This window comes from Musca domestica, unplaced genomic scaffold, assembly GCF_030504385.1.
Source record: "Musca domestica strain aabys unplaced genomic scaffold, Musca_domestica.polishedcontigs.V.1.1 29, whole genome shotgun sequence".
NCBI classification, from domain to species: domain Eukaryota; kingdom Metazoa; phylum Arthropoda; class Insecta; order Diptera; family Muscidae; genus Musca; species Musca domestica.
This window is the reverse complement of record NW_026712296.1, coordinates 1,211,277-1,232,201: the sequence shown is the minus strand read 5'-3', so window position 1 is coordinate 1,232,201 and position 20,925 is coordinate 1,211,277. Positions and strand designations below refer to the sequence as shown.

Below are 20,925 nucleotides of genomic sequence, written 5' to 3'. Positions count from 1 at the left end.
TTGTTTTTAGTTTATTTTATTTTTATTCAAATATTCGCGTGCCAGTATTCTTTATTGTGTTTTTTGTTTACATTAACAGTAAAACCTTTTGAATGCGAACAGACATACATTTGTTAGAATGTTGACAATTCCTGAGAGCATTACATTATTGTTGACAGAGTAAATAACTTACATTTGTCACTATTGTGTTGTAACCGTTTTGAGGACGTGAGATATAGACTTTGGTGAGGTTTTACTGCAAATGTGACAGTGTATTTGAATAGTATGTTTGACCTTTAGTTTTTCCTATGAAGATGAACTCAATCTAATGATGATTTATTTACATGTCCAATACTTACATAAGTACGAACATGGGATATTGGATACAAATCGGTGAGTGTTTTTTGTTTGTGAGAATACATTAAATGCTTTTTTTGACTGGCTTAATTCGTCGGCTGTCGTCTTTGTAAAAGAACAAAGGAGGGAGGGGTGAGCAAGTACAAATTATGGGCCGAAATTGGACTAAGTCAACCTAAAACTTCTTTGTTCATTTACGAAGAAGCCAGCCTATGACTTAAGCCATTCAAAAAAGAAAAAAAAAAACGTTTTATATATTCTCACCTTAACTCTGCTATGAATTACAAGAAGATGGCATTTCGTCATCTAATATGTCTGGTCGGAATTTTCTTTATGAGTCCTGTATCAATTGTTGTAAATTGTGACTAAAAGCGCCTTATAAACACCTTTCAAAAAAAAAAAAACTCGAAAAAATATCGCTGAAATGAAAACCTTTATGTGGGGCTGGGTTAGTAATTTTTTGCCATAGGCTGTAGTAACGATTCCGAATTTTAAATACGAAATTTGACGCGATTCCGGTGAATAATGTCGCTAATATCATCAAAATATCGAATAAAGGGAGGTACCGTCGTATGGGGGCTATACTAAGACCTGCATGTAGTACCCATTACGAATTTCAAATACGAAATTTGACGCAATTCCGGTGTGGGAATTGTCGCCAAAAACCAGGAAATACCGAATATCTCGGGGTAGAATTATATGGGTGCTATACTAAAATGTATACATATATAGACAATTCTCCTCCAGGGGATAGAAGACTCAGAGGTAACTCCTTGTGTGGATTTTCAGACTATTCCATTGAAAAATATGGCTAAAATCAACAAAATACCTCAAATCGTAGAGCACCCTTGGGCTCTCGTGGACCTATATAGACAATTCTTTTCAGGGGGTTAAGTATTCAGAAGGAACTCCTTGTGTGGATTTTAAGCCAAAAGATGTGGCTCAAATCATGAAAATATCCAATATGGGGGCCACCTTTGTATGGGGGTTATACGATTCTCTTTCAGGGGCTAAATTACTCAGAAGGAACTCCATTTGTGGGTTTTCAGACAATTTCATCTGTATCTCCCTATATTCGGTATTTTAAAGATTTTAGCTACATTTTCAATGGAATTATCTAAAAATCCATAGTAGAAGTTATTTCTATGCACTTTAGTCCCTGGAAGAGAAATGTCTGTATAGGTGCACGATACAGCGTATAGCCCACATACAACGGTACCGCCCGATATTCGGTATTTTGATGATTTTGGCGACATTATTCAACGGAGTTGTTTCAAATTTCGTATTTAGATTTCGTAATGGGAACTATGGAAGTCTATGACAGAAAATTGTCTATGAAGGTTCAGGTCTTCGTATAGCATCGACATAACGGTACCTTCCGATATTTGATATTTTGATGATTTCAGCAAAAATATTCACCTGAGTTTTTTCAAATTTCGTATACGCCACGTCTTCGTATAGTCCCCAATATAACGGCTTTATTCGGTATTTTTAAGATTTTAACAGATTTTAACGGATTTTATTTTTTTTTGAAAAATTTCAAATTCGTTCCAAATGATGGAGGGTATTCAAAGTTGAAATTTATTGTTTTTTTTTTTTTGTTTTTGTAGAAGAATAGCGAAATGGAATTTGCAGCTCATCAGGTATATTTGGTGTAGGCGATGGCTTACAAGGGCCTTATTTGGAACTTATTGCAATTAAGCATATGCTAATAAAACACCAGAAATCCTCCAAGATCGGCTGAACTTCTACTAGCAAATCTTTGTATACAACAATGTTCCAAAGTATGCACCTGTTATAGTGCTGCTGCAGGAAGACGGGTTAATGGCTCTGAACGTTCAGACGGCAAATTCTAATTGGCTGCATACCTCGTGAACAAAATGCAGGTCGCATTTTTTATCCGATTGAGATGAATTTTCCAAACAATATTTGTTTGGCCCAAGGAGGAACCCTATTGAAATTGGTAAGAATCGGTTCAAATTTAGATATAGCTCCCATACCGACCGATTTCGGGTTAATTGTGCTCCAAATGGCCAATGTCAGTTCAAATGACCCGAATTTTGGTTCATCCGATCGAATTCAGTGTAGAAAAAATCGGTTTAGATATTGCTACATCTCCCATATATATGTTTCATCCGATTTGGTGTTTAAGTCCCTCACATTCGTAATATGAACTCCACAACAATGGTATCTGGTACCAGATATCAGACAGAGTCCAGATATACCTCTGCCAAATGTTATCAAGATCGATTCAGATTTGGATATAGCTTCCATATATATATTCAACCGAATTCGGGTTAATTGTGCTCCAAATGGCCAATATAAGTCTAAATGACCTGAATTTTGGCGTATCCGATTGAATATAGTCTGGAATCAAGTACATCAAATTGGGTGAAAATCGGTTCAGATATAGCCAAAGCTTCCATATACATATATTTCATTGGAAATACCTCTGCCAAATTTTATCGAAATCGGTTCAGATTTGGATATAGCTCCCATATATATTCAACCGATTTCTGGTTAATTGTGCTCCAAATAGCCAATATCAGTCCAAATGACCAGAATTTTTGCACATCCGACCGAATTCAATCTGGAAACAAGTACATCAAGTTTGGTGAAAATCGGTTCAGATATAGCTATAGCTCTCATATATATGTTTAATCCGAAGTCCCTCACATTCGTATTATGCACTCCACAAGAATGATATTTAGTATCAAAAATCAAATACAGCTCAGAAATAGCTCTGCCAAATTTTATTGAGATCGGCTAAGATTTGGATATAGTTCCCGCATATATATATTATCCGATTTCGGGTTTATTGTACAAATAATGGCTAATATCAGCACAAATGTAGTGAATATCGGGACGTACGTTTTCATTTGATGGAAATCGGCTCCGATATATATTTTTGAATATAATCCTTTTCGAAGTGATATCATGCTCTCTATAGCAATGCTATTTGGTATAAAAAATAAAAATGTCTCCGCCAAATTTGGTGAAAATCAATTCAGAATTGGATATGCCTCCCACATAATAGGTTCCTCTGAAACCAAATTGTAACTGCTCAAAGCCAAAGGTTGATAGGTGGCATAATCTACTTAAAATAAATTCCCAATATAAATTCTTTTGTTACGGGAGCTCTACTAAATATACATGCAATTATAGGGCCCGCCCGACTTTCGACTTTTGTTTACTGGTTTTGAAACCAGATTGGTAGATCTAATAGTCCTTTAAAAAATATATTAAAAAAACAGGATAATGGTCCCTTCGGAAATAAATATAAAAAATCCAAACAAGAGCTCTGAAAGTCCTTCAAAATAAGTAAATTTGAATAAAAAATTAAAAATTTCGTAAAACATAACAATTCTATAAATTTATTGTTTTTTTCAAGACCCAATATAAAAATTCCTTAAAAACTGTTACAAATAATGAAGTGTATAAATAAAACGCCTTTCCCCAAGGACGTCCCCATTTAAGAAGATTATTTTTGAAAATTATATTCAAATCTACAACAACCCGCTTTAAATGCTGTTATTCTTGAATATGAGCACTAAAAGTGAAGATAAATGAGAATAATTATCACAGAACGGCTTTTCAGTTTAGCGGTTCTTAATTTTAATTGCAATTTTCATTTTAGTGCAGTCTCGGCATAAAAATAATACCACACAGCCAAATAACAACAACAGCAGCAGTATAAACGACTCTAGCAAATCTGTGAATTGAATTTGTGCTAAAAAGAATACAAGAACAACAACAACAACAATAATAAGAATATTTTTAATCTCTCAGCGTTAATTAATCGTTCGTTTTGTACATTTCGTTCGTCCGTCCAGCAGCAGTAGCAGCAAGAACGCCAGTAGTCCGGTTGGCTGTATTGTGTCTAAAGTGTATTTGAAAAAATTAAAATAAACAGCAACAACAACAAAATACAATAAAAAAAAGGAATTTTGCAAAGTAGAAAAATAACTTAAAAGTACTTAACAAAACATTCACACTCACATACAGAAAAGTCGACAGACAAACAGACATACAGCTACATGCTGATATATTTACATTTATACAAAAGTTTAAAACCGGCACTTGGCGATGGTGGTGTGAAAAGGAATCAAGGTGTTAAATTTCAACATCCACACATACATTCACACAAATCTACACGGAGTGCATTCCTCCGCTAAGCTGAATCACAGAAAACGTGGGAGCCGGCTACAATCGGGCGTATACGTGTGCAAAATTGCATTGCAACAACAAAAAGGAAACACAAAACTGCATTCGAAAGCCCCTTTTTAGAGGCGGCCATCGAAGTAAAGTGGACGTGTGTGTGGTTGACGGATTCCGCAGACATTTCGTCAATGCGTCTCAACAAGACATACTGGCGCGCCATAAGGCGTTATTTTCTGGTTTTCACGGCAATTGCATTTCTACCCCTGGCTCTGGTCTATTTGGTGCGCAGTGAGCAAATCTACAAAATCAAGGGTTATGAGGTAAGTCTTAAAGTTTAGCCATCCAACCAACCCTCCATCTTTCATCCAGCCATGCATCTATTGATCCAACCATCCAAGTAGACGTCCGCATTGTTTGTTTGTTGGCTTTTGCTTCTTTTGTTGTTTTTTGTTTCCTCTAAATTCTTGCTTTCTTTCCTACCATGCTTTCAATAACTGCAAACAAAATGTAAAGTAGCTTTTCAGTTTTTCATTTTCTTTTGTTTCAAGTCTAACACAGTAGACGCTCCTAAGCAAACAACGAACATATGTAGCCATAGCCATATGTGTGTACATAAGAAAGTGAGTGTTTGTGCGTGGGTGGGTGTGTGTGTGTTGTATATGCCTGGGGTGCGGGGTAGTCGTGCAAAAGAGTTTCTTTCATTTTTTTAGGGTAGCTTTAAATTATTCCTCAAACAAGTCTGAAATAAACAAAAAAGGAAGCAAACATTCAGACTAACTTGTCTTTGTGTGATTGATAGGATTGAAATGCGTACATATGTATATATCACAGGTGATGTTTATGAATTTTTGAATATAATGAAAAACTAATAGGTTTACTACATACTGTTATATGGTAATGATGTGGGACATCTTAAACACATAATTAAGAAACCTACGAATTAATAGAGAATTAATTTTGTCTTAAAAAAAATCAAAAACCAGGATAAAATTTTCAAAGACATTCAAATCCAAACTTTCAACATCAATAATTATTGTCCGATTATTCTTCAAAAAATAAATTGAGAAAATCAACTGCTCAAGAGCTGCAGTTCTAAAAAAATAAGTTCGACTGAGCCGAATTTTAAATACCCTCCACCATTTGGAAGGAACTTGAAAAATCTCAAAAAAATACGAAAAATACCGTTACGGAGGCCATGCAAAGACGTGGACCTGTATAAGTAATTTTTTGTCATAGGCTGAAGTGCCCATTAAGATCTTCAAATACGAAATTTGAAAGAATTCTGGAGAATTATGTAGGTTAAATCATAAAGATACCGATTAAAGGGAGGTACCTTTTTATGGGGGCTATATGAAAACGTGGACCGACGTGGTCCATGTAGAAAATTTAAAAAATTTAACCTTAAAATTTTAACCCCCTATCTCAATTCGTTCGAAAGATTGCATGATCAAAACAGACAGACAGACATCTCGTCTTCGAATTTTACGCTGATCCAGGGTATATCATGAATATTTCTAGGATTTTCAAACGGAATGACAAATATAATATACCCTCCATAAAATGGTAGAGGGTATAAAATAAATCTAAATTATCTGTGATATTCCTTCAAAAAAATATATTCTGATAGCTAATCAAAAACAACAAAATCTAATAACTATTTTGATGTATAAAAAAATAATTAATTAAAAAATGTCCGTGAAATACTATAAATTCAAGAATAAAACAAAAATACAATTGTAGAATCGAAAGTCCTTCAAAAAATAAATTTAAAAATCCACGGTTACAGCTCTGATAGACCTTCAAAAAATGTTTTCAAAATTCCAAAAAAAAAAAAAAAAAATAAATAAATAAAAAAAACAGACCTTGAAATCCAAATATTCAAATCAATAATTATTGTTCTGAATATTCTGCAAAATATAAATGGAGAGAATCAAGTGCTATAGCTCTGGCAGTGACAGTTCCTGAAATAATAAATCTAAATCATCTGCTATATTCCCTCAAATATAAAGAAAATTGCAGAAAATACAGAGATGGATATGCTTATTTGAAATGACTTTCAAGAATTAAACAAAAATACAATTGTAGAATCGAAAGTCCTTCAAAAAATAAATTTAAAAATCCACTGTTACAGCTCTGATAGACCTTCAAAAAATGTTTTCAAATTTCCAAAAAAAAAAAAAAAAATAATAAATAAATAAAAAAACAAACCTTTAAATCCAAATTTTCAAATCAATAATTATTGTTCTGATTTTTCTGCAAAATATAAATGGAGAGAATCAAATGCTTTAGCTCTTGCAGTGGCAGTTCCTGAAATAATAAATCTAAATCATCTGCTATATTCCCTCAAATATCAAGAAAATTGCAGAAAATGCAGAGATGGATATGCTTATTTGAAATGACTTTACATTCTTAAAAGCTCTGATTGTCTGTAGGAAACATATTTTAAAAATCCGTAATCAACGGTCTGAAGTCACTTTTCTTAAAAAAAATATAAAAATCTACAATTAAGGCTGTGATATAACTTCAGGAAAAAATATTCGAAATCCCCAAAAAAATCACAACAACAGATTTATAATCCTTCAAAAAAATATCTGCAAAAAATTATAAATTCAAAAATTAAAAAAAAAAACAATTATAGATTCAATAGTCTTTCAAAAAAATAAATTTAACAACTAAAAAAACAGTAAGTTCGGCCGGCCCGAACTTTGAATATATTGTGGTCTATATGAAGACGCGGACCTGCATAGGAAACTTTTGTCGTAAGCCATTACAATATTGAAAAACGAAACTTGAAAAAAATCCGTGAATAATGTTATAGTTATAGAATAGTTAAAACCATCAAAATACCGAATATGGGGAGGTACTGATATATGGGGCTTGTACGAAGGCCTGGACCGGCATAGACAATTTTCTGTCATAGACTGTAGTTCCCATTACGAACTCTAAATACGCAATTTGCAAATAACGTCCCTAAAATCGCCAAATATCTAATATCGTGGGGGCGGGGTACCGTTTATGTGGGCTATACGATATCTTGAACCTATATAGATAATTCTCTTCTAGGGAATAAAGAAATTCTGGTATGGAGTTTTAGATAATTCCATTGAAAAATGTTGCTAAAATCATCACAATACCGAATATAGGGAGGTACCGTTATATTGGGGATAAACGATATCGTGGACCTATATAGACAATATCTCTTCCAGGGGGTAAAGTACTCAGAAGGAAATCCTTACGTGGATTTTCAGACAATTTTATTGAAAATTTTGACTACAATACCGAATATACGAATATCAGGTGCCAAAATGGATAATATTGGTCCACACCATCAAGTGCCTCTCATACAAAAAGTCAAAATTTTGAATAATTATAACTCTTAAAAAATATGATGTAAGAGTCCGATTGTCTTCAAATTTCACACATTCTACTATTTTTATGAACCCAAGATCTGGTAGTAAGACGGAATATATCGGTCCACTCCTTCTGGTACCTCCCCCATAAAGTCTCAAAATTTGGAATATCCATGAAGCTCATAAAAAGCGAAATCAACATCCGATTCCATTCCAGACTGGGATCATCTCAATATTTCCATCAACACAAGATCTGTTATAAAGATGGTAGAGATCCGACCATTTTCAAGATTTTGAAAACCAAAACGATCAAAGAAGGCGAAATAAGCATCCAACTCTCTACAAATTTCACACATACAAACATGCTATATATCTGCGAACCCCTTCTGGTACCTCACCCACAAAGGACACAATTTTCAATACTTTTTTCTGTCATAAATTGCGAAACAACTCAGCGATTCTTTACAAGTAGCTATTTCTAAATATATGTCTCTCAACCAGAATCTTGAGATGAATATGGAATTTATTATTTCCCATAAATTGGATATAAATGTTCGATTTTCTTATATTTTTATAATAATATTTATATCATATTTTTTAGGTCCTATAGGAAATGGACAATATTGACCCACTCTTTCAAAACTCACTCCATAGAGGGTCAAGAGTTTAAAAATTCATAACAGAAGTCTAAATATTTTAAAATAATCGAACATTGGCTGAGGGTATGCAGCAATCGGCAAACCCGACCGATACTTTTCTACTTGTTTAGATCTAAAATATTACATTTAAACTATTTTGAACAGTGTAAAAATTCCTCCTTAACCATAATAACATCCATTAGCTTAGTTTTAATTTTGTTCAATAAATAACAAATAATTAAAATATGACATTAAAAATAATGAATCCATCATTAAAAATAATTTACATAGTTTATTGCCAATCCAAAACAAGGCAATTGGGATTACAGTTCCCAATTTCTCAATTTTGTTTATTTCACATAACAACATTGTAAATTGTCCTATCAATTTTGAATAGTCAATACACGCACACACACACACACATGTATGATTGTGCGTGTGCATACTCGTGGACTATTGAAGTATGACTTATTTAGAAATAACGATTACATTTGTTACTTATTCGTCACGTCCAACCATTAGGACAATTACCGTTGTTATGGTCTTGTTTAGGCATTTCAAATTTAAATTTAATCAATTATTGATTTATTTTCGATCCAAAATTTGAGTAGATAAACGTTGTTAGGGGGGTCATGTTTTAAATATTTAATATCCATTTTGGAATATTTTGTATAAAGTTATCATGCAGTAAAAACATGCATTTTGAGGGTTGAAGTTTGTGGGAGATTCCGGCCTCCCACCCTGACCACCTCTCTATCCATAAAACTGAAGGTGTAAAAATCACAAAGCCAAAGAATACTTCGTTCGTTATACCAATGACTGTATAGAGTAGTTTGTTTGTATGTATCACTCTATAATCTTGTGGAATTCTTTCAAAATATTGTTAAAAGAAAATGATTAAAATTCAAAGGTATGTTTATGCCATCAATTTGAAATTTAAAACGAATTAACGATTAAATTCTATTTCATTCGATTGATCTGATTTGTATGCTATGTGTCTGGCAACTATGAAAACAATATTTTTTTTCCATTTATATCATCAGCAGCAGTGGCAGCAGAAGAAACATTTATTTTGAAATAAATTTTGTTCGTTCTTTCTACAACTAAGCGGGCCGCTTTGATACAAATCCCCATACATACATACATACATACATACCTCCATACACATCGACAGAAAAACCAGAACGAAAACATATTTCTTGTTGTTGGCAATCTCAAAAGGTGTTTGATTGCCACATTTGTTTCCCTGCGATTACAACTAAATGAACAACACTTTAGATTCCATAAATTATTAAAAATGACGGAAAGCACAATGCATTTTCATTGACTTAAGTCGACGCGATGCGACACGACACGGCAACGATGAGCCGTTATGTGGGTGGTGGTGTAGTCTTGACGTTGTCCAAGCATTGTAATGGGGAAATTTGACTTGATGTAGCATGAAAGTGTTTTCAAAATTTCAGAGAAGAGAACAGGTTGCTAGGGTCGATGACAAAACGGAAAACAGGTGAAAAATGAGTTTTGAAATCAGGGAAAAAAAAGTAAAAAAGTAGTAAGTTCGGCCGGTCCATATTTCAATACCATTTATACATTTGGAACGAATTTGGTAATTTTCAAAAAAAAAAAAAACAATTAAAAACCATCCCCCTTAGGGTAAAGGAAATATTAGAACACATTATGACCCACAAATACCAATTTTTAGCCAAATCCGCGAAGAAACGTGGCAAAAATCATCGAAATATCGAATATAGGGAGGCACCGTTATATGGGAGCTATACCAATACGTGGACCTATACATACAATATTTCGACACCGCAGCCAAAACCCATTATGACCAACAAATACCAATTTTTAGACAAATCCGTAAAAAAAATTTGCCAAAAATCATAAAAATACCAAAAATCGGGATATATGGGGCCTATACCAAAGCGTGGACCCATGCATACATTACTTCGCCACACGAACTAGGTCCCATTTTGACCTACAAATACCAATTTTCAGACAAATCCGTAAAAAATAAATCAAAAGTCATCAAAATATCGAATATCGAGAGGTACCGTTATATATGGACTATACCAAAACGTGGACCAATATATCTCATTTTCATACCAACCATCCTAGACACAATACAAATTTTTCTGCTAAATTTTGACACTCTACGTCAAATAATGTGGGCTGCATCGGGATTTCAACAGACAAACGAAGAGGCAGACAGACAGACAGACAGCCAGACATCGTTAAATCGACTTAGAATTTTATTCTGATTATGAATATATATACTCTATGTGATCTACGACAAATATTTAGGGATATTAAAAACGGAAAGACAAAGTTAGTATATCCTCCTTTCCAAGGAGGAGGGTATAATAATATCCGTTAAAATGTCGGTTAAAATCTTAAAAATACCGAATATACCGTTATATTGGGATCTATACAAAGACATGAACCTGCATAGGCAATTTTTTCATAAGCCATTAATGAATAAGCCATTAGTGAAAAATGAAGCTAAAATCATCAAAAACCGAATATAAGCAGATACTGATATATGGGGCCTATACGAAGATCTGGACCTACATAGACAATTTTCTGTCATTGACTGTAGTTCCTATTACGAACTATAAATACGAAATTTGAATTTGAAACAACTCTGGTGAATGATGTCGCTAAAATCATAAAAATACCGAACATTGGGAGGTACCGTTGTATGGAGGCTATACGATATCGTGGAACTATATAGACATTTCTCTTCCAGGGAAGGAAGAAACTCTTTTGTGATTTTCAGACAATTTCATTCACAAATTTGGCTGCAATCATCAAAAGATCGAATATCGGGGGGTACCGTTATATGAGATCTATACGATATGGTGGACCTATATAGCCCATTTTCGAACTTGACCTGCCTGCAGACAAAAAACTGATCTGAGCAAAATTTTTCCTTCCTATCTTTAAACGTTTTGACTGTAGCGTGATTAAAACAGGGCTAAATCGTCTCAAAATAACGGTTTTAAACCCAAGTTCCCTTTGGACCAAATCCGTTACAGAATATTTGGAGTCTCTAGATGTCCGTCCGTCCGTCTGTCTGTCTGGATGGCTGGTGCGCACGATAACTCTCAAACTGAGTATCCGATTTGATTCAAACTATGTACATCGTAATAATATTGCCAAACTTAGATCGAATTCGGAGATGGGCAATATCGCTCCACTCCTTCTGGTACCTTCCACACAAAATCATTGACATTGATTTTCAAAAAAAAAAAATTTCCCCACAGAGAGAAAAAGGATAATCCGATTTTGCTCCAACTTTGCAAATCGTAATATTTGCAACAGTACTAGGTCTGGTGCGAAAATGGACAATATCGGTCCACCTCATCAAGTACCTCCCCCACAAAGGGTCAACATTTTGAATATTTATAACTCTTATAAAATGTGATGTAAGAGTCCGATTGTCTTCAAATGTCACACATCACAATATTTTCATTAACCCAAATTCTAATGTGAAAATGGAAATATATCGGTCCCCTCCTTCTGATACCTCCCCCACAAAGGGTCAACATTTTGAATATTTATGAAACTCATAAAATGCGGAATTAACATTCGATTCCATTCAGACTTGGCAAATCTCAATATTTCTATCAACACAAGATCTGCTATAAGATGGTAGAGATCGGACCATTTCTTCTGGTACCTACCCCACATAGGGCACAAGAATTTTAAAAACAAAACGCCCAAAAAAAAAAGAAATGAGCATCTAACTCTCTTCACATTCCACACACATAAACATTTTTGCTAACACAAGATCTGTTGTGAAGATGATTTATATACGCGAACCCCTTTTGGTAACTCACCCACAAAGGGTCACACTTTCCAATACTTTTATCTGTCACAACTTGGGAAACAATTCAGCGTTTCTTTATAACTTGCTATATCTAAATATTTCTCTCAACCAGAAACCTGACCTGAATATGAATTTTACGATTTCGCATAAAATTGGATCTAAAAGATTTAAAAAAATTTCTAAAAATTATCAAATATCACAAAATAGTCGATATAGTAGAAACCTGGCACTCCGCAATATATCATATTTATTTAGGTCCGATACGAAATGGATAATATTGACCCATTCCTACTCCATAGAGGGTCAAAAATTTTCATAATCAGAACAGAAGTCAAAATATATAAAAATATATATTTTCACCTCAATCAAATCCATTTTTGTTTCAGAAATCATTGTTCCAAAGAGCGGGTTAAGAACCCAACCCACAAAATCGTGTGCGGAGTAAAACAAAGCAAAAAGAAAACTAATTACCTCAACCTCAAAATCAATTCAAATCATTTTTACACCTTTGATTGGCAAATTATATTTACCCTCAAAAGAAACGAACAACAAAAAGAAAAAAGTATTGGACAAAGTGAAATGTCAAAGTAATCATCATCACCCATTCACCGAAATGACACTCGCAATTTGTAGAAAAGAAGAAAAAAAAAGAACAGACACATTCATGACCCTCAGGTCAATTAAAAATGATTGCCACATCGGGAATGCTTTTACAACGGAATGATTAAGGCTAGTCATTTCTTTGGAAATGAAAGCCGTGGGTGGAGGAGAGGAAGGGTTGGAATATTGAAATGGGGGTTTTCACTTGCTATCTGCCAAGTAAAAATGTAATGATATTCTCGCAAGTAAATAAACATTTCATATTCTCACCATTTGCCGAATTGGTTTGTTTATTTAGTTGGAAATCAATAGAAAATGGTTTTCATTTTTATTTTTTGCTAAATTAGAAGATGAAGAAATAAATATAAAGTAAAATATGTTAATGAGAATCGGCAACCCTGGTAAAATTAAGAAGGCAATGTCATTTCAAATAAATCTCTGCATTTTCTGCAATATACCTTGTCAAAATTTTGCTGCATAAAAAACAGATACCCATCTCTGATTTGTGTACATACAATGGATTTATAAACACTAGTCTTTTATTCCGAAAATATGATCACAACCATTTTATAACACTATGCAACACAAAAAAATTAAAGGGAAAATCCAACAGATTCTGAAAGAAAAGCTTAAAATGGAAGACAAGTGCATCGGCGGATAGAGGACCCCTTTTTGAACATTTTCTTTTTTGGAAATTTTCGTAGATTCCTTGGAATCCGTATGCCAGGTGAGATAAAACAAGTAAAAAAAATGTCCGGGCCGAACTTTGAATACCCTCCACCATTTGGAATGAATTTGGCAATTCTCAAAAACAATAAAATCCGTTAAAAATTCTGTTAAAATCTTAAAAATACCGAATGTAGCTGTTACATTAGGGTCTATACGATGACATGGACCTGCATAGGTAACTTTTGTCATAAGCCATTACAATATTCAAATGCGAAACTTAACAAAAAATCGGTGAATAATGTAGTTAAAATCATCAAAATGCCGAATATCTGAAGGTACCGTTATATGGGGGCTATACGAAGACGTGGACCTGCACAGACAATTTTCTGTCTTAGGCTGTAGTATCTATTACGAACTTCAAATACCAAATTTTAAACAATTCCGATGAATATTGTCGCAAAAATCATCAAAATACCGAATATCGGGAGGTGCCGTTAAAATCTCTTCTTCATCTCTACTTCAACAAACGCCATAATTTTTACTTTTTTTAAATGTTATTGAATGAAAGCAACAAATGTCGGAAATAGCATTAAATTTTAGAATTAGTTTAGATTTGTTCGAATTGGTCACCTTTGGCACGAATTATGGCCTTCAAACGGCCAATGAAACCGTCACACGCTGCCCGAATGTTGCTCTGTTGTATTTTGGCCCATTCCCGGCGAGGCGCTTGCTTGAGGTGATCGACACTTTGGTATTTTTTAATGCCAACCTTGCTTTTCAAAATACTCCAGACACAATAGTCCAACGAATTGGTATCCGGAGATCTTGGTGGACATTATGCGCTGGAAATGAAGCGAGGAACCTAATTTTGCAACCATTCTTGGGTGGCGCGTGCTGAGTGCGATGGTGCTGAGTCCTGTTGGAATGACTAAGGTCTGCGGCCAAAATGTTTGCGTGCCCACGGCTTAAATACACACTCCAGAATAATTTCGCCATAATTTTCGGCATTTATTCTGATGCCTCGGTCTATTAATATGAGCGGGGACGACCATGGCCGGCGCTTGAGTTCTGGTGGTCAACCGAAGGTACAAATTTTTAGCTAACCTCTTTGGCAAGTAAACACGATCATTTTGGTTGTTTACAAAATGCTGGACAACGAATGTTTTCTCATCGGAGAAAACCAAATTCGGCAGTTCACCACTTTCGGCCAAACGAAGCAACTCTTTAGCTCTTTTGAGTCCATTTTCTTTCTGTTGCGGTGCAAGTTCTTGCAATTTTTGGAATTTCAATGGTTTTACCCCGAGCTCATTTTTCAATATTTGGCGAATGGAATATTGAGATATGTTCAGCTCATGAGCCATTTTCGGCCTGCGACACTGGTTTCGATCAAGTCGGTTCTTTACTTTTCGAACCATTTCTGCTGGTGTTGCTGTTTTCTTCCGTCCACTTCCTTGACGTCGGGCTACGCTACCAGTATTACGATAAAGAGCGATGGTACGAGACACAAAAGATTTATTCACATTTAAATGCTGGAGTGCTCTAATGATTTTCCAGCCAAATATAAAGACATCATACTATCACGCTTGAATTCCATTACAAATAACTTTTTTTCTGGAAAATTCTCATCAAATTGCTTGTAAAACGCTTGTAAACAGCTGTCGGACGAGTGGCTTAGAAATGACAGCAGTCTGAAGTTGTTTGCTGTTTTTTCATCTTATCCTGTAGCCATATGGCTGAGGGTATAAAAATTTTGTCAAACTAAACAAATTTGAGTACGAGAAGGTTCTATTTTTTCTGCCAGATTTTCTCTAAACTTCATAACACGTCTATATTACTTCTTATGGTGAGGATCCATTAAAAAATCAAAAATTGTATATCATTTACTCAAAAGGTGACATGACTCATAAAATGAGTCTTTGGACATCGGAATATAAGTAAACAAAATTCAAGTCGTGTACTAAAAGTTAAATATTTTTGTAGAATTTTTATAATGTAAAAATTTTGTATTATACCATCAGATCAATAATAGAGCGATTTTAAAAAATAGTCATATAATGATTACCTGGACTGTTTAGTATTTGTAAATGGCTACCTTTACTTCAATCCTGGCTATTTAAATAATTTGAAATGACTCTAAAATTATTTTTGTAAAAGCTGTTAAAATAAATTATTTTTGTAAAAGCTCCAATCGATTTAGAACAATCCTTAGAAGCACTCTTTGACTGTAAATAGTGGATTTTTAGTTTACATAATAATTTTCCGACTTATTTCGAAAATAGAAATGTTTATGACATCGAATTCAAATACAATTCACAGACATGTTGCCAGTAACATAAACATTCCCGATTTGTTCATTTCTTTATTTCTTGGAATGCAAAGAATTGCCACAGCAAATAATTGCTCCTTTCATTCATTTATTTGTTTGCATAAATATGTATTTATGTAGGACACCATTCGACCACATCAACTATCAGTTAATCGCATACAAACAACAGCAAAAAGAAAGGAATCGTGTCGTTATATTATTAATACCCTGTAACCATGCAATTATCGGTTGACGTACGCGAAACGGAAAAGAAAACAACCGAGTTTTTTTTCCCCGTTTCCACTCGGAGTCCTTGGGGCCAAATTGGCAAGTCAGCCGACAACACCAGCACAACCGACATTAAGTTCGTTCGTTTATAAACATGTCAACTCACATGGCACCTACAAGCCCACTTATAGTGTATATGATCATGTGTATACATGTGTGTATGTGTGTGGTAGACAGACGTCTATGTCAAGGTTACCAACCAACCAACCACCACTCACTCACACGCCGTTTACGGTGGGTGTGAAAAAAAAAACTAATTCAAAGGAAAATGTTGTTTTCTCATGATATAACTGCATATTTCTTTTAGTGATTTTAATTGTTTTAAGTAGCTTGAGTTTTTATTTACAAAATGTGTGTGTGTAGTTGTACTGTGGGATAGTCAGTTTTTAGAGAGATATTAAAATCAAAGGCAAATAGAAGAACTAAAGATAAAAGTTGATCAAAAAATTATTTCTTTATTTGGGAACATTGATGCAGATATTTTCTTGATATATGATGTAAATAGAGATTTGTTTTCTTAGGAGACTTATAGTGAAATTTGATAAAGAAAATGTTTGTCTTTGAACACATTCTTCTAAAATTATCCTTTGTAGAAGAACTTCGCACAAACTCACACAAAGTAAGGCTTTAGGACTAACGGTGAGAATATATAAAACGCTTTTATGACTGGAAGCCAGCCGATGACTTAGGCTTCTTCGGAAAAGAAACAATTAAAAAAGCTGTAAATTCGGCTGGGCCGAACTTTGAATAAACTCTACCATTTGGAACGAATTCGGGAATTTTCAAAAATATAAAATCATAAAAATACCGAATGTAGATGTTATATAGGCAACTTTTGTCATAAGCCATTACAATATTCAAATAAGAAACTTAAAAAAATCGGTGAATTATGTACTTAAAATCACCAAAATAACGAATATAGGGAGGTACCATTTTATGGGGGCCATACCAAGACGTGGATCTGCACAGACAATTTTCTGTCATAGGCTGTAGTATCCATTACGAACTTCAAACTCTAAACTTGAAACAATTCCGGTGAGTAATGTCGCTAAAATCATCAAAATACCGAATATCGGAAGGTACCGTTATATGGGGGCTATACGAAGGTGTGGACCTGCACTGACAATTTTCTACCTTAGGTTGTAGTATCCATTACGAATTTCAAACACGAAATTTTAAACAATTCCGGTGAATAATGTAGCTAAAATAATCAAAATACAGAATATCGGGAGGTACCGTTATAATGGGGCTATACGAAGGTGTGGACCTGCACTGACAATTTTCTGTCATAAGCTGTAGAATCTATTATGAACTTCAAACACCAAATTTGAAACAATTCGGGTGAATGATGTCGCTAAAATCATCAAAATACCGAATAGGGGCTATAAAATAGAATATAGGGGCTATACGAAGACGTGAACCTGCACAGACAATTTTCTGTCATAGGCTGTAGTACCCATTACGAACTTCAAATACCAAATTTGAAATTTTTCGGGCGAATAATGTCGCTTAAATCACCAAAAAATCGGAAAAAGGAGGTACCATTATGGTCCCATTTTCAATACCAAAAGTCCTGAAGACATAATACACATTTGAGTAAAATTTTATCATCCTACTTCATTCGTTCGGAAGCTAGAGTGATTTCCACAGACGGGCAGACGGATAGACGGGCGGACATCGCTAAATTGACATAGAATGGGGGTTATACGATTCGTGGACCTATGTAAGCAATTCTCTTCCAGACGGTAAAGTACTTAGAAAAAAGCCCCAGTGTGGATTTGCAAAAAATTCCATTGGAAAATGTGGCTAAAATGAAAAAAGTACCGAATATCGGGGGTACCGTTGTATAGGGGCTATAGATATCGTGAACCTATGTAAACAATTCTTTTCCAGACGGTAAAGTGCTCAGAAAGAACTCCTTGTGGCGATTTTCAAACATTTCCATTGTAAAATGTGGCTAAAATGATCCAAATACCAAATATCGGTGGGTACCGTTGTATGGGAGCTATACGATACCGATCTATAGCGCACCTTCGAACTTGACCTACCTGCAGACAAAAGACTGATCTGTGCAAAATTGTAGCTTCCTATCTTTATTCGGTTTGACTCTGGCGTGATTACAACAGACGGACGGACGGACAGGGCTAAATCCTCTTAGAATTTTACGCTGATCAAGAATACATACACTTGGTCGGGTCTAAAATTATTATTTCGAGAAGTTTCAAAAAGAATGACGAACTTAATATACCCTCCATACTGTTACCTCCGAACTGTTAGAATGAATCTACAGTTTTAAGTTGGACTTTTCGCTGACAAAATTTTGAATTAAAAATGTTGTCAAACTGAACAAATTTTGCAATTTCAGTACTAAATAAATCTGTAGAATATTTTGACTTGCTACGATCCTGGTTTAACGGAGTTTTTTAACCATAATTAGAACGAGACTTTTTGAACTGACCTGAGTGTTAAAATTTTCTTCCAAAATAATGATCGTGTTTTTATCTGCAATATTGCGGAAGATATTATACACCTAAAATCAATATGTTCCAAGGAATCTTAATCCGATAGAGTGTTTACTTGCCTTCTCTATTTGGGTTACTTTGCGATTTTTAGCTCTACTTTCATAATATGCTGGATTTCCCCTGTAATTATTGACCAAAATTCATTTTATCCTATAAAAATAAAATGGGAATATTTCATACTCCAAAAAAGAGATTCATATATATATTTCATCAAGAAACACTTTTTAAAAATATTACATTGTTTTACAATTGCTTTTAGACACAAAAACTTTTAATGCCACTAACGGAATTCGTCAATTTTAAAGCTTTCTCCACATTTAATCATTATAGACACCAAGCGGGCATTATTGACACCATCATTCTAAGATTCAAAATACATATATATGTACATAACTTAACCATAAAATAGAAATTTAATTGAACTGCTAGGCTTAAAGTAGAACCAAATATTGCTTTCATAATTGGCTCCTACAAGGCCAATGAAATTTGGATCTTCATTAAAACAAATAATTGCTGTAAAGTAAATTGAAATCTGTTCTTTAGTTTAAAATTGTTTTATTTTGTTATTTAGTAAAAAAAAAATGGCTGGCTGCTTCCTTTACCAGTTTTTGCTAGTATTTCAAATTGTAATTTTCTCAAAAAACCTTGCTCCTCCCAAAACCATTTAAATACAATAATAAACAAATAAACCAACTTCTACTACTACAACTACAATTTTTCAAATTTTTAGGCCTCAAAAATCAAGGATCATTTTACCGATAAATCGTTTCGTTATCCCGTCATGTTGCTTGGCAAAAATAAGGATCTAACTGTAGCGGCCACAGGGAACTCGAAAAAAAGATTTTCCAAATACGATAAAGTAAATATTTTTTTGTTGTTTTGATATAATACACAAGCGAACATTTTACATACCAAACAAAATTACTAAATCATTCCTTTATCCATGGATTTAGTTGGCATAAATGTTTAAGACTTTGCATTGTTGATTGGTCCTCATACTGTGTAACCCCATAATCTTTGTTTTAAAATCGAATTTCCAAATATTTATTTTTCTGGATTTTTCTTATATTTTTTAATTTGTATTACACTTATTTATTTTATTTAATTGTAACTATAAACAATCTGCAATTTTTAACATCTTTAGATTGATCACAAAACAGCTGATTTTCAATCAATGGATAATACTGGACAATTCTTACTGAACAAAAATGTCTAGAAGGAATTGCAAACTCTCTCTTACTGAACTTTTGTATCATCGGAAATTATTTTGAAATAATTTTTATTTCAATTTTTATTTTTAAACACTTATAGATCTCCAATTGTAAACAAAATATCAATTTTTATAAAACATATATATTTCACAAAACAACACTCTTTTTCAGAAATACTGAGAAAAACCCCATTTTTATGATAGCCAAAGAATTGGTGCCGAAGTTTATCATTTTTTGTGATTGTAGAAAAAACATAGTTTTTTTAAATATTTAAAAAGAGAAACAGTAACTTCTCCCAATTTATTATAACAAAAAAACCTGTAAAAGTTTTAAATTTATAAAACTAGATTTTTGGGCTAAGGGATAGATCCCAAATGTTTGGTATTATTTGAGTAGCGAATTAACTCGCTCGAAGTGATAATACTCCTCCGCGTATTCTTATATTCAACACTTACAAATAAAACAAAAAATGAGGTTTATACATCTTATAAAACCCGTGCTCCACAAGTACTCTCTCGCTAGCGAATAGTTTTCACTCGCGAGTAAAATCGAACAAATCGGAGCTTTGGTAAAAGCTTGCTCACTGGGGAATTTGAATGTGAAGTTTAATGAGATTTCACAGAAGTTTAATGAGATTTCAACATAGTAACTAAAACAAGTAAAAAAGCTTTAAATTCGGCTGGGTCGAACTTTGAATACCCTCCACCATTTAGAACGAATTTAGCTATTTTCAAAAAAAAAAATCCGTTAAAAATTCTGTTAAAATCTTAAAAATACCGACGTCGGGCTGAATAGGCAACATTTGTCATAAGCCATTACAATATTCAAATGCGAAACTTGAAAAAAAAAAATCGGTGAATTACGTAGCTAAAATCATCAAAATATCAAATATAGGGAGGTACCGTTATATGGGCGCTATACCAAATCGTGGACCTGCATACACAATTTTCTGCCTGGCTATAGTACCCATTATGAACTTCAAATACCAAATTTGAAAAAATTCCGGTGAA

At 33.8% G+C, this 20,925-nt stretch overlaps 1 protein-coding gene across 6 annotated transcripts in view; it reads left to right on the top strand.

Annotated features, from left to right (window-relative positions):
* Positions 1–20,925, top strand: part of LOC101897001 (carbohydrate sulfotransferase 11) — a 45,000-nt gene that overhangs the window by 8,340 nt on the left and 15,735 nt on the right. For 2 of the 6 annotated variants that reach the window (XM_011295507.3, XM_011295509.3), the window contains exons 2-3: positions 3,974–4,817; positions 19,435–19,563. In XM_011295507.3, coding sequence (XP_011293809.1) covers positions 4,686–4,817; positions 19,435–19,563 — 261 coding nt within the window. In that variant the 5' untranslated portion in view covers positions 3,974–4,685. The remainder of the gene's footprint in view (positions 1–3,973; positions 4,818–19,434; positions 19,564–20,925) is intronic. The other 4 variants (XM_011295514.3, XM_011295510.3, XM_059124436.1 and 1 more) reach the window with 4 other exon arrangements.